This window comes from Ahaetulla prasina, chromosome 1 (assembly GCF_028640845.1).
Source record: "Ahaetulla prasina isolate Xishuangbanna chromosome 1, ASM2864084v1, whole genome shotgun sequence".
NCBI classification, from domain to species: domain Eukaryota; kingdom Metazoa; phylum Chordata; class Lepidosauria; order Squamata; family Colubridae; genus Ahaetulla; species Ahaetulla prasina.
In genome coordinates, this window is record NC_080539.1 from 109851261 (window position 1) to 109866004 (window position 14744).

The following is a 14744-nucleotide window of genomic DNA, read 5'->3' on the forward strand; positions in this document are numbered from 1 at the left end:
TGCCCACCCCAACTCCACAAATGGGGAAAACATCACGAAATGTCATGTGATGGCAATGTGATGTGGCGAGTTCAACACCTGTGTTCTAGAGGAACGAAGTTACTGGCAGGACTATTATCACTTTATTTTACAGTGCAATAAAATTTGAGGAGTAAAAGAGCGGAATAAAAGAAGCAAATGATCCTGCTTAGCATCAGTAAAATTATAGACTGCATGTAGAGCAAGTGAATTGGAGGTAAATCTGTCAAGAAAGGTTTTCAGCTTGAGGGACCAAAACTTGCAATATCATGCCCAACAACATGTAGCGCTCTTTTTTACTTTCTGAAATGTTGACAAATGTACAGGATTAACACAACCTGGCTATCTGAAAGAACCATCTGAAACATGACACCCTTTCTTGGTCTTCCTAACCCAGGGATTATTACTACTACTAGGGAGTCATTTCTCATCAAACTCTTTAAGTTTTGGAGAAAAAAATTAACATAAATATGGAATAGAAGACAGATAATTTTGGGTAGACAATACATCTCAACAAAAAGGTCCAGAAAGATGTTGCAGTCATTTCTATGTTTGTTTTAAACCATAATTTGTATGATTATTATTTTAAAATCCTGGTTTGCTGACTCAGAGGCAGCTGGATTTACATGACACTAACCCAATTACAGCAGCAGTGACTGAGTTTATACATGGCAGTCAAAACTACACATTTTATTTATTTTATTTTATTTATTTATTTTGACGAGTACATATTAGATAATATATATAAGTATAAGCATGAATTGAATACATAAAGTGAATAAAATTAAAGGGGACATTAGGACAGGGACGGTAGGCATGCTGGTGCTCTTATGCACGCCCCTTACAGACCTCTTAGGAATGGGGTGAGGTCAACAGTAGACAGTCTTAGGTTAAAGTTTTTGGGGTTTTGGGATGAGACCACAGAGTCAAAAATTCATACCACAACATGTGGTGTGAATCCATCTACTGGGCTACTTGCTTCTTCTCAATCTCAGTTGGCTTGTAAGAATCTGCCAGACTGTGATAGTATGTCCTCTGCTGCTTAAAAAATGAAACAGAGCAGAGTTTGAAATGTTTTCCCTGTACTCCCGTTTCAGCTATACGCTTCAAAATTTATGTTGACTCCTTCAGCCCTACAGCTTCCCGTTTAATAAGCTCTGTGAATACAAACAGCTACTCTCTAAGCCGAGAACATAAAAAGAATGGAACAATATCTCAACTGGGAGGCTCTGTATGTTGATGGCAAGGTAGACTACCTAAAAGAAGAAATACAATTAGAATTGCTCTAAGTAGATTTTGTTCGGTATATAGATGGTCCTTGACTTATTCTCCATTGATTTTGCTTGTTAGAAGGTTACAAAAAGGTGATCACATGGCCTAGGAACACTGCAACTGTCATAAATTTGAACCAATTGACAAGCATCTAAATTTTGATTACGTGACATCACATGAGGATGCTGCTATGATCGTAAGTGTGAAAAATGGTCATAAGTCACCTTTTTTTAGTGCCGTTGTAACTTTGAACGATCACTAAATGAAAGGTTGTAAATTGAGGACTACCTGTATAACATTTCAACAACAACAACCAAAGAGAGGGTAAAACATTTTTCTGGACACATGCAATGTTAAAGCCACAGCCACAGTTTCCCAGCCACAGCCATGATAGGACCATGTGCTGCTATTTGTGGCTCTTATGACCACCAACACAGAAGCTTCTGAAAACATCAAGAAAAAAAAAATCGCATATGGGATTTAATTATTGGAAAGCAGCTTATTAAATAGGCAGACCAATTCCATGCTAACATTGTATATTGAAAGGAAATGGCACAGAGATACTGTTTTCCATGCCCCTAAAATCTGGGATTCCCTAGCTGATTAGCATGGCCTCTTAACAGAATAATAGAGTTGGAAGGGACCTTCCAGTAATTGGGGTCTTCGCAGCACATGTCTGTTAGGCTGCCATCATATTAGGGTAAGTGAGAGAATTCCCTTCCAAACTTTTGAAACTTCAGCAGCCTTGAATTTTTCAATGTCAGTGCTCTGATATTAGAGAAGGCAGGGCACAGACTGATGGTCATGACAAGCTTTAGAGATCCTTACTCCCCAATCTTTCCCCTTCCTATCATGCCTTCTAATTAAGCCCTGGATCTAACACAAATATGACACTGTACATATATTTATATTTATAGCCAAAACTGACTTATTTTGCTTTCCAATGGTCTCAAAAAATTTCATCCTGGGCACCCTTTTTTTTTTTGAACTATTACCTTCTGGCAGATGGTACAGGATAATAAAAACAAGGACAAATAAGCTGAAAAACAGCTTCTATCCCAGGGCAATAACCATATTGAAATCTATGGTATAATGCAATATCGAGTTTTCAATTTCAATTATATAGAATGTAAAGGATGTATGTTTGTGTTTTTATTTTTATAGTTGTAATGTACATTGAAGACAGCATTTAATTTCGTTGTACCATGTGCAATGACAATAAAGTAAACTAAACTAAACTCATGTGGAGTTTTTGGAGTTGGGGAATTTTAGTATGTTGTGAATATTTTAATTTCCAATGTTTGTGCATTTTGTTTTTGATGATCTGATAGATTTAACTTGATCTGATTAGTTCTTACGTTGTTTTAGGAATAGCCATCTTGGATTGGCCTCTTATCAGATAAATAAAATAATAAATATTCAGAATGCAAATACATGGAAATTTAGTTTTCAATTTACCTAGCAACCTGCTTTTTTTTTTAAAAAAAAAAAAGCAAAACACAGACTATTTAGCTTACTATTTTTCTTGCTTACTGACAAGAAGCTGTTCAAGGTTTGCCTCATGGGTCTCCAGCCCTCCCTGAAAACTGATTGTGGGACTTTATACATACAAAGTACGAACATGAAGCTATGGTATTTCTCTTCCTGCTGCTTCAATAAAGTTGACTCAGTCCCTAAATCTAGAGACTTTTTGCATTATCAGAACTACAAAATAGTCATATCATATAAAAAGTATGTTCATATGTTCTCTAATAACCGCTGTGTGGACAAGCTGAACTCAACAGTAGGAGCAGGGAATGAGGAACACTTCATAGAATGTGGTAAGGTGATTGTCCATAAGGAAAGCCAATTGATTTCAGTTGAATGTCCATATTAATGTGCATTCAACATTTTTTTAAAAAAATCTTCCTGATGAAGCAGATTTGATTAATGGCAATCTCAAAGTTTGACCGGCCTAAGAGATCTGTCACCATTATATTCTACCTTTCAGTGCCTTTACACCAAGCATTGCACAGGACAAAATGCCGCATACTATAAAAGTAAAAATTTATTGTGAATACATTGTGAACTAACATTATTCAGGTATCACTGAATAATTTTCTTTGAATTGCAACAAGTAATTTTTCTTTAATTTTTTAGCATGTCTCCAGCAGTCCACTGAAGAAACATGAATGTAGATACTCACATATACATTGGTTGTAGCTGTAAATGTGATGTCTTCTGTGGGCCTTGATAGCCGTAAGAGTCAAATCCACCTATGAAATCAACTGAAAAAGGAAGGTATTTCTTTAATTGCTGACATCATTCTTTGAAGGGGTAAGTATCATGATTTTAAAACAGTTTTACACAAAGACTATCTCAGCCAGCAGCTTCTCTTCCTGTCTTCAGGAAGGTGCCAGTCACAGATTTATTAGTATCTATCGGTATAATAAAAAGAATTATACATTGCTTCTACTGCCAGCAAGCAGTCCATCTAGGTCAGGGGTCTGCAAACTTGGCTCTTTTAAGACTTGTGGACTTCAATTCCAGCTTTGCTGGCTGAGGAACTCTGGGAATTGAAGTCCACAAGTCTTAAAAGAGCCAAGTTTGCAGACACCTGACCTAGGTGGTGTATATAAATTGCTCATTTATTGAAGCTGCAAACAATGCAAAACTATTCCTTTGCAACTTTCAGATGTTTTAGCTAGTTGTGATTATAGGTATTACATATTTGCTGCCACACTGTGATTCCCTGAAAAAGAGATGAAAGCAGGTGAACAATGCTTTTGAAAAAAATAAAAGACTTCAGCATGTGAGGAAAGGAGGGAGAAATGGGAAGAGAAAGAGAGAAAAAACAATCATGATTGCAGTGATCCATGGGGGAAAAAGCCAAAATCCATAATGAGATGATAAACCTATTAGCGCCACCAACAAAAAAATGATATAAAAAGCATGTCAGTTTCGATTTCTCCAAAACTTTTAAACAGGCAAGATATTATCAAAAATAGGGGATAGAGAATAGGGAGGAGCCAAAAAAAAAAAAGAAAGAAAGAAAGAAAGAAAAGAAAAGAAAAAAGAAAGAAAAAAAGTCCATACATTTAGACTATAAGGTCAGTAGAATAAAATCATCCCCAAAACATAAGCTCGGGTTGACTATGTTAATATCACACAAACATGTTTCGCATAAAATAATTGTTATTTTTCTCACTTTTAAAAACAAAGATATTTAGTTAAGTCTATTTCTTATCACTGATGCCTTGGCCTGGCATCAAAGAATTCCTATATGTTGATCAATATTAAAGACGGTGTAGACCATGGGTGTCAAACTCGCGGTGTCACATTTCTGTCATGTGACATTTTTCCCATTTGCGAAGTTGGGGTGGGTGTGGCTTGTGCATGATGCATCTGGCCTGCAGGCCGCCAGCTTGACACCCCTGGTCAAACTGAATATGGGAAACCTCTGGTCCTTCAATTGTAGTTGAACTTCAATTCTCAGAATTCTTGCATGTTGGCCAAATACCATAAGGAATTGAGAGCCAAGTTTGCCAAGAAGGCGTGCCTAATTTTTTTTTTTTTGACCCAACAAGTAAACACATTTTGTGTGGATAACCCTGTTACATTGCAATTTTGTTGTTAAATATAGCACAGGGCCAAAGAATTGCGTCCGATATCCATAAGCTATATTATAGTACCATGTACTCAGAACTATTCTTACATAGCGTCCAGTCTGAAATAATTTTTTTATTTTGACTTCTTGAACATTTTCCAAATTGTTGTTCTTCTCACTAGGCGTTTTTAGCATGGAAGTGCCTAAAAAGCTGCCAAAACTTTTATCAGCTCCTTTCTAATAACACAGATATAAAATAAATACCAACAGATGCTCTAACTCCTAAACTGATTTATCAAAAGTGCTTTAGAGCTTTGCTTTGTATCTTGAAAAATAATCATCCAATATCACCACTAATTAAGCTTCTTCTTTCAGAAAAAGCATAAAAGTGCTAAGATATCTTCTCACTGATATAAAACATCAAAGGCTTAGAAATACTTTTAAAAGAAGGAATTATGTTAAATCTCATGAAGCCCCAAAATCTATATGCTTATCTAGAAGTAAGCTTGATTGATGATTTCACTGAGGCTTTAGTTCTCTTTACATTAGAATGCAGCAAATATTAATCAGGAAATAGAAGATTCAAGCATGCTAGTACCTGGTTATATAAATTGCCTTTAACTACTTTTCTCATGCAAAAGGTAATGCATGAACATCATATAAACATCTTCTTACAGTTCCCCTAGATTTTCCTAGCACTGCTTCTTCCTTTTTTCGAATCATACAACCTTAATTATAAAAGGAAATGGAGAATAGCACGCAATCACTATTTTTGCTCAGCCTCTGGATGAGGTACAGAGAGACTAAGCATCCTGCTTTGGAGAATGTTGTGTTGGAAATAAAACATAATTTCTTTCTCTTACCGAGCCTTGCCTTTTGCTTCTATTAAGCATTCTCAAGCATAATCCTGAAACTTTATGAGCAGATGAGTCCGTTTGGAATTTTGAAAATACGAGGGCTCTCTCACAAAATGGCTGCTTTCAGGACACGCATGCACAGAATGGCAGCCATGGTGATATAAACAAAGATCTGATTTAGGATGATGCTAATTGTCAGCCCCACCCTCTCACAGGATGCTCCAAATTATCTCAGCTTACCTAGTCTGGTTGAACATATTTCTAAGCAAAGAAGTGGGATATAGCCATCCATCTCTTAAAATTTTTCAAATAAAATAAAAAATTTCCTGCAAATAAAGATACTAGAGACTAGCAGTTTGCTTTTCAGCATGAAAATTACAAGAATGTTTAATAGGTAGGGGGAACAATCATGTGTCAGAGAGTCTACTGAACATCAAAAGAAATGGTCAGTAGACATTGGCACTTCTGAGTGTCACATAAGAGTTTTTATGTTCTTTAACTACTCAGAGTTTCGGGGAGTTAGGCAGCATAACAATAACAACAATAATACTATCCCCATTCTAAATAATGCTTGTATTAATTTAGTAGCTTACTAAAGCATCTAGATGATTTGAAGCAGCTTTGATTCTTAACAGTAACATTAAATTTCACACTTGGCTAGTAATTTAACTGTTAAGTTCTGGAAGTAACGAGGCTGGAGACCAGGGTAGTGACAACAGCTCTTTAATATAGGGTGAACCCAGCAACAGGCTGGGGGAAAAACCTCTCCTTTTATACAGTTCTACTGGAGGCTTCGTCCAATCAGCAACGTGCTGATTTCCCGCTCAAATATTTAAAGGTACAAACATGAATACATAACACTCCTCCCCTCCCAGAAAACACTTTGCCTCTATTTACATATTTATTTACATGTTATTTTTCGACGTAGTCACGCAAATAACCTGGGCGTCTCCTAGTTCTTTCTGACCTGCGCGGTTCAGTTCTGGGTGGTGTTTTGAGCTGGTCGGAGGGGCTGTTTTCTCCTCCCAGCTCTTTCTCTGAGCCAACGGGCTCCGGATTATTGGCCGACTCTTTTTCTTGGCCATCCGGCCTTGGATTACTTTTGAAACTTTCCCTGCTGTTTCCCTCGGGAACCTGATGGCGTCGCTGGAACTCTGGGACCTCAGCTAAGTCTTGCGCCTCCCCCGGGTCATTGTCAGCTGTGAATTCAAATTGGTATTGGTCATGATCTGTTTCATTTGGTTCGGTTTGATCAGTTATTCGTTTCCTTATCTGATCTATGTGGCGCCTCCACACTCGGTTGTCTGGTAGCTCTACCACGTACGATTTTGGGCCGGTTATCTTTATTATTTGTCCTGCGAACCAACTAGGGCCGTCCCCATAGTTTCGGGCCCACACCCGGTCGCCTATGCTCATTTCCTTGTCTTTTCTAGTTCCCCTTGTAACCCTCTGGTGTGTAATGGGGATTCAAGCGGTCAAGTGGGCACGGGTTTCCGTCCCATTAGTAATTCGGCTGGGCTTTTCCGGTGGCGTGCTTGGGGTTCTGTGCTGGGCGGCTAGGAAAAAGTCTATCTTTGTTTGCCAGTCACCTGGCTTGAGCCTGGACAATGCCTCCTTAGCGCTCCGGACGGGCGCTCTGCAAAACCATTCGGCGCGGGGTGGAAAGGCGCAGAGGGCATGTCGGATGCCTCCTCTGCCAGGTATTCTTCAAACTGGGCTGCCGTGGTGGGGCCCATTGTCGGACACCAGAGTGTCCGGCAACCCGTGAGTTGCGAATAGGTGGCGCAGGGCTGCGATTACTGCTTGGCCGTGGTGGATTTCATGAGTATGATCTCCAACCATTTAGAGAATGCATCAACAACCACTAGGAACGTTTGGCCGTGGAAAGGGCCAGCAAAATCAATGTGGATTCTTGACCAGGGCCCTTGGGGCTTTTCCCATTCTCTGACTGGGGCCGTTGGGGTAGAGGTCTGGACTCTTGGCAAGCCTGGCATTTCCCTACCCTCTCAGCAATCTCTGCGTCCATGGTGGCCACCACACATAGCTTCTAGCTAACCCCTTCATCCTTACGATCCCTGGGTGACCCTCGTGGAGGAGGTCCAATACCTTTCCCTTAATTTATCAGGAATTATTACACGATCACCCCATAACAGGCACCCCTTGAGCCGAGAGCTCATCTCGTTTTTAACAAATTCTTTGAACCGTTAAGCCCGGCGCAGCGGCCACCCTCTCTGTACCCAACCGGTACAGTCCTTAACACAATGTCGGTATGATGCCGAGCCACTTCCTTAGATGTGACTGGGCCAGAGTCAAGAGTCAATAAGTAGGATGGGCGTCCCGGGTGGGGTCTTGATCGCCCCTGGTAGTGGGCATCGGCTTAACGCGTCTGCATGCCCACTTCTTTTCCTGGTCGATGCTGCAGCTTATGCGAATAAGCGGCTAAGAATATAGTCCATCGGGTCAAGCGTGGCGAAAGTGCCACAGGCGTTGGCGATCGCCAGCCAGTATCCTAGTAGCGGTCTGTGGTCAGTCACGATTTCAAAATTCCGCCCAAAGACATATTCGTGGAATTTTTAACCCCTGACACAATGGCTAGTGCTTCTTTATCTAATTGGCTGTAGTTCTCTCTGGGAGGACATCGTTCTAGAGTAAAAGCTATAGGGGCTTCTGTGCCGTTTGGAAGTCTATGGCTGAGTACAGCCCCACCCCATAAGGGAGGCATCGCAAACCAGCACTAGGGGTAATGAGTTGTGATATTGGATGAGCAGGCTATCACTTGAGAGCAGGTTCTTTACTGCTTCAAAGCCCTATTTTCTGACTTTCCCCAAGACCAAACAGTATTTTTCCTAAGAGCCTATGCAGCGGTTCCATAGCAGTTGCTTTGTTCTTTAAAAGACCGCGTAAAATTCACCAATCCAGGAATGCCTGCAGCTCTGCTTTGTTTTTGGGCGCTGGAGCCTTCCTAATTGCCTTGACCTTGCTCTCAGTAGGGTGAATTCCTTTCTTGTCTATCCGGTAGCCCAAGAAATCGACGGATTCGACCCCTATCTGGCATTTGTTTGCCTTGGCTTTTAATCCGGCTGTCCGGAAAATGCCCAAAACCTTTCTTAACGCTCCCCAATTCCTCCATGTTTTCCCTGAAATTAGGACATCATCAGTAGGGAACTACCCTGGGAGCCCTGCAGTAGTCGTTCCATTAGGTTTTGGAACAGCCCTGGTGCCACACTGACCCCAAATTGCAATCGGGTGCACTTGAATGCCCCCTGTGCGTTACAATCGTTTGGGCTTGGCTGTGCGGGCGTCTACGGGCAGTTGTTGGTAGGCTTGGGCCAAGTCTAACTGCAAAGACTTGCCCTTGCCCCAAAGAGTGCAATAAGTGTTGCACCACGGAACCGGGTAAGCGCTTTTCTGTAAGGCTTTGTTAAGCGTCGCCTTGTAGTCAGCGCAAATTCTAATTGACCCGTCCGACTTTATTGGGGTGACGATTGGCGTCTCCCACTTTGCGTGATCGACTGGCACCAAAATCCCCTGATTTATGAGCTTGTCCAGCTCCTTATCGATTTTGGTTTTAGGGCAAAGGACTCTCCTCGCCTTAAGCCTAATGGGGGCTACCTGGGGGTCTAAGTTGAAGGAAATAGGGGTCCCCTTGTACTTGCCCAGGCAGTCCTTGAAGACATCTTCGAACTCGTTAAAGAGAATGTCTTTCAGGTTACAGTCACTTCTGTAGATGCCAGTCACTCCCATGCCCAGGGCACGAAACCAGTCTAGTCCCAACAGACTGGGCAGAGTTCCTTCGACGATCGTGATGGGCAGGGTCTTCTTGTATGGACCGTACTCGACTCGGACGGAGGTGGTCCCTCGAACAGGGATGCGATTCCCCTGGTAGTCGTGGACTCGTAGCCGTTGTGCTTGCAGGTGGCGCTTTGCGACGGACGGCAGCGACTTCGCCAAAGTGTCCCAGGACATGATGGTGATCGCTGATCCCGTGTCTACTTCAAGCCGGCACCGTACTCCCTCTATTTTTGGTTTGGTGAAGATCTTCTTCTCCACTTTGGTCGGTGACCTATGACCACAGTTGTTTGGTTGGAATCGCGCCTTTTTGTTTGAGCCAATCGCGGGTCGCCTTGCCGATTCCGCGCTCTGATTGGCGATTTGAATTTTCGGCGGGAAGGTTGGGCGCTCGACAAACTTGAGCTAGGTGCCCTTTCTTCCCACACCGCCGACATGTCGCGTCCTTAAACTTGCAGCGTTGGCGCTGGTGTTGACCCCGCAGCTTCCGCATTCGTCTCGGTCCCCTTTGTCGCGTTTCTCGGTTCGGCAGACCCTTCCTCATCTTCACCGTCGGATTCGGTCTGAACCTCCTCCTGGTGCACGGAGTTGCCTTGCGCTCGCCTTTTGTGGGACCGGCTTCTGCAGTGTCTCTGCCGCTTGGGAGGACATTTCATGTGCTCTGGCCGTCCAGGCGTTGGCCAGCGTTAGGTTGCTCTTTGCTAGCAGCCGTCGCCGCAAGCGGATGTCTTTGACCCCTCGGATGAGTTGCTCGAGGAGCACCTCGTCTAGGTCACGGTATCCGCAGTCCTTGGGCGCTTTTCTTAGGCGGCCATGTAGTCACCGATGGATTCGCCTCCATCTGCCTTCGCTCTCCGAATTCAAACCGCCGCACGTATTTGGACGGCGTTGGTGCGAAGTGGTTTTTTAGTAAAGTCTGTAAAGTTGGCCACGACACCGACTGCAACGGCGTTGGCTCTGCCAGGGCTTCCGCGATATCAATGACCTCCGGACCACAGTGGCTTAGGAAATAAGCCCTTTTCGGTTATCTGGAACTCCGTGCAGTTCGTTGGCTTCTAGGAAGCTTTCGAAACGGGTCATATACGTCCCCCATTTCTCTTTAGCCGGGTCAAACGGTGCGGGCGGAGTGTAACTGGCCATCTCCGCTGTTCTGCCCTGGGTTTGCTGGGTTCGGGTCTATCGTGCTTCAGCTCGGTTCTGGTTCTCCTCAGCCTCGATATCCCACCTTCGTCGCCAATGTTAAGTTCTGGAAGTAACGAGGCTGGAGACCAGGGTAGTGACAACAGCTCTTTAATATAGGGTGAACCCAGCAACAGGCTGGGGGAAAAACCTCTCCTTTTATACAGTTCTACTGGAGGCTTCGTCCAATCAGCAACGTGCTGATTTCCCGCTCAAATATTTAAAGGTACAAACATGAATACATAACATTAACTATACAATTTTACTTTGTAACTTGATTTTTAAAATATGTATCTGAAATTCCAGGGGAACAGAATTATGCAAGCAAGGCATCTGATTTAAAATATTTAGAGCTAATATAGGCTTCACCTAATAACCACAGTTGGGACTAGCACTCTGCCACTAGGTGACATGGACATTAAGTGAATGTCCATGTCACCTAGTCCATGTCACCTTAAGTGAATGTGACCTCACCTGTCTTATGACATCAGTTTCATTACTGCTATTAAATGACTCACCTACAGACATTAAGCACATCGCATGACTGTGGCTTACAACTTACTGCCAGTTTCTCTTCTGAGTGTCAAAAGCTGGTTGTGAAGCTCCTAATCCAGGGATGAAATGTTCCTGGTTCGGACCAGATCGCCTGATCCGGTAGCAATGGCAGTGGGTGGTTTGGAGGTAGCAAAAATCCCTCCCCCCCACATGCCCAGCTGAGCCGTGCGATCATCAGAGCTTTTTTTTTTAACTTTTAAAAGTATTTTTTCTTCAGCCGAAAAAATGCTTTTAAAAGTGAAAAAAAAAGCCTCTGATGATCGCGCGGCTCAGCTGGGATCGTCAGAACCCTTTACAAGCATTTTTCTACAACCGTTTTTCTACAACCTCTACAACCTCTTCATATTTATTTATTTATTTATTTATTTATTTATTTATTTATTTATTTATTTATTTATTTATTTATTTATTTATTTATTTATTTATTTATTTATTTATTTATTTATTTATTTATTTATTTATTTATTTATTTATTTATTTATTTATTTATTTATTTATTTATTTATTTATTTATTTATTTATTTATTTATTTATTTATTTATTTATTTATTTATTTATTTATTTATTTATTTATTTATTTATTTATTTATTTATTTATTTATTTATTTATTTATTTATTTATTTATTTATTTATTTATTTATTTATTTATTTATTTATTTATTTATTTATTTATTTATTTATTTATTTATTTATTTATTTATTTATTTATTTATTTATTTATTTATTTATTTATTTATTTATTTATTTATTTATTTATTTATTTATTTATTTATTTATTTATTTATTTATTTATTTATTTATTTATTTATTTATTTATTTATTTATTTATTTATTTATTTATTTATTTATTTATTTATTTATTTATTTATTTATTTATTTATTTATTTATTTATTTATTTATTTATTTATTTATTTATTTATTTATTTATTTATTTATTTATTTATTTATTTATTTATTTATTTATTTATTTATTTATTTATTTATTTATTTATTTATTTATTTATTTATTTATTTATTTATTTATTTATTTATTTATTTATTTATTTATTTATTTATTTATTTATTTATTTATTTATTTATTTATTTATTTATTTATTTATTTATTTATTTATTTATTTATTTATTTATTTATTTATTTATTTATTTATTTATTTATTTATTTATTTATTTATTTATTTATTTATTTATTTATTTATTTATTTATTTATTTATTTATTTATTTATTTATTTATTTATTTATTTATTTATTTATTTATTTATTTATTTATTTATTTATTTATTTATTTATTTATTTATTTATTTATTTATTTATTTATTTATTTATTTATTTATTTATTTATTTATTTATTTATTTATTTATTTATTTATTTATTTATTTATTTATTTATTTATTTATTTATTTATTTATTTATTTATTTATTTATTTATTTATTTATTTATTTATTTATTTATTTATTTATTTATTTATTTATTTATTTATTTATTTATTTATTTATTTATTTATTTATTTATTTATTTATTTATTTATTTATTTATTTATTTATTTATTTATTTATTTATTTATTTATTTATTTATTTATTTATTTATTTATTTATTTATTTATTTATTTATTTATTTATTTATTTATTTATTTATTTATTTATTTATTTATTTATTTATTTATTTATTTATTTATTTATTTATTTATTTATTTATTTATTTATTTATTTATTTATTTATTTATTTATTTATTTATTTATTTATTTATTTATTTATTTATTTATTTATTTATTTATTTATTTATTTATTTATTTATTTATTTATTTATTTATTTATTTATTTATTTATTTATTTATTTATTTATTTATTTATTTATTTATTTATTTATTTATTTATTTATTTATTTATTTATTTATTTATTTATTTATTTATTTATTTATTTATTTATTTATTTATTTATTTATTTATTTATTTATTTATCTATTTATTTATTTATTTATTTATTTATTTATTTATTTATTTATTTATTTATTTATTTATTTATTTATTTATTTATTTATTTATTTATTTATAAGAATAGTTAGTTCAGAACTGCTGTTGTTTCTCTGATCCTCTTGAATGAGAACAGCAGGGAGCCTCTGTGTCTTGTAACAACAAAGAAATTGCTGGGTTGAATGGTGATTTTTTTTCTCCCTACACTGCTCATTTTGAAATCCAGAACAGCAAGAGCAATGGGAAAAGGCAGCAGGTCATTTTAAAAATCTACCTGTCCACTTTTAGACAAAACAAAACAAATAAATAAAAAGCCACTGTGATGTAAAGCCTGCAGTGATATTAGAGAGGCAGGAAGAAAAGGAATTGTCCTCTCCCTGCTTGTTTTGGGGTAGTCAGAGCACACCCAGTAGATATACATACAAAGCACAACATCAATCATTGAGTGAGAAATCTATTGCAATTCCATTCGTAGGATCCAGGGGAAAAGCAATTAGTGGGTAGCTCTAGGATTCTGTAGGCTTCCATCTGGAAAAATCCCATATTAGGTTGGAGTGAAGGATTAGCTGTTTTCTGGTTAGGAGGTGAAACATCCATTCCATACAGGTTAAATAAATAAAAATATTGTTTGATTGCAAATATATTTCATTTGTTGTAATGAATATTAAAGCAATCTATGCATTTTTAGAGAAATGCTTATTAAGCCGCCCATCCTAAAACATGTATATATTCTCTCAGATACACAGAATTAATTTCTTACAATCCTGGATGTGTATCAGCTAGTTCAGATAAATGGTGAGAACGATTTATTTATTTATTTATAATCCAATTTCTATACCGCCCTTCTCCCGAAGGACTCAGGGCGGTTTACAGCCGTATTAAAAACACAAGAGTACACATAATATAAATAACAAATTTAAAACACATTTAAAACGAATATTTAATTGGCCAATTTACTAAAACGGTCAAGACCGACATAAAACCTTTTAAAATTTAAAAACTATAATAAAAATGCATTTAGGCTAGTCCCGCACGATTAAATAATAAAGTTTTCAATTCCCGCTTGAAGGTTTGGAGGTCGGGGAGTTGGCGTAACCCCGGAGGTAACTCATTCCAAAGGGCCGGTGCTGCCACAGAGAAGGCTCTCCCTCTGGGGGCCGCCAACCGACATTGTTTGGTTGACGGCACCCTGAGCAGGCCCACTCTGTGGGAGCGCACAGGTCGTTGGGAGGCTATCGGTGGCAGAAGGCGGTCTTGTAGATAACCTGGTCCTAAGCCATGGAGCGCTTTGAAGGTGGTCACTAACACCTTGAATTGCACCCGGAAGGCTACCGGCAGCCAGTGCAGGCCCCGCAGGATAGGTGTTATATGGGAGCAACGTGGTGCTCCCTCTATTACCCGCGCAGCTGCATTCTGGACTAGCTGGAGCCTCCTGGTGCTCTTCAAGGGGAGCCCCATGTAGAGAGCATTGCAATAATCCAGGCGAGAGGTAATGAGGGCGTGAGTGACCGTGC

General features: G+C 37.7%; 1 protein-coding gene across 1 annotated transcript in view; it reads right to left on the reverse strand.

Annotated features, from left to right (window-relative positions):
* Positions 1-3471: 3471 nt before the first annotated feature.
* The window catches only part of NKAIN2 (sodium/potassium transporting ATPase interacting 2), a 642901-nt gene continuing 631628 nt past the window's right edge, over positions 3472-14744 (reverse strand). Inside the window, exon 7 of the mRNA XM_058172453.1 lies at positions 3472-3557. Within this exon, the coding sequence (XP_058028436.1) occupies positions 3472-3557 (86 nt within the window). The remainder of the gene's footprint in view (positions 3558-14744) is intronic.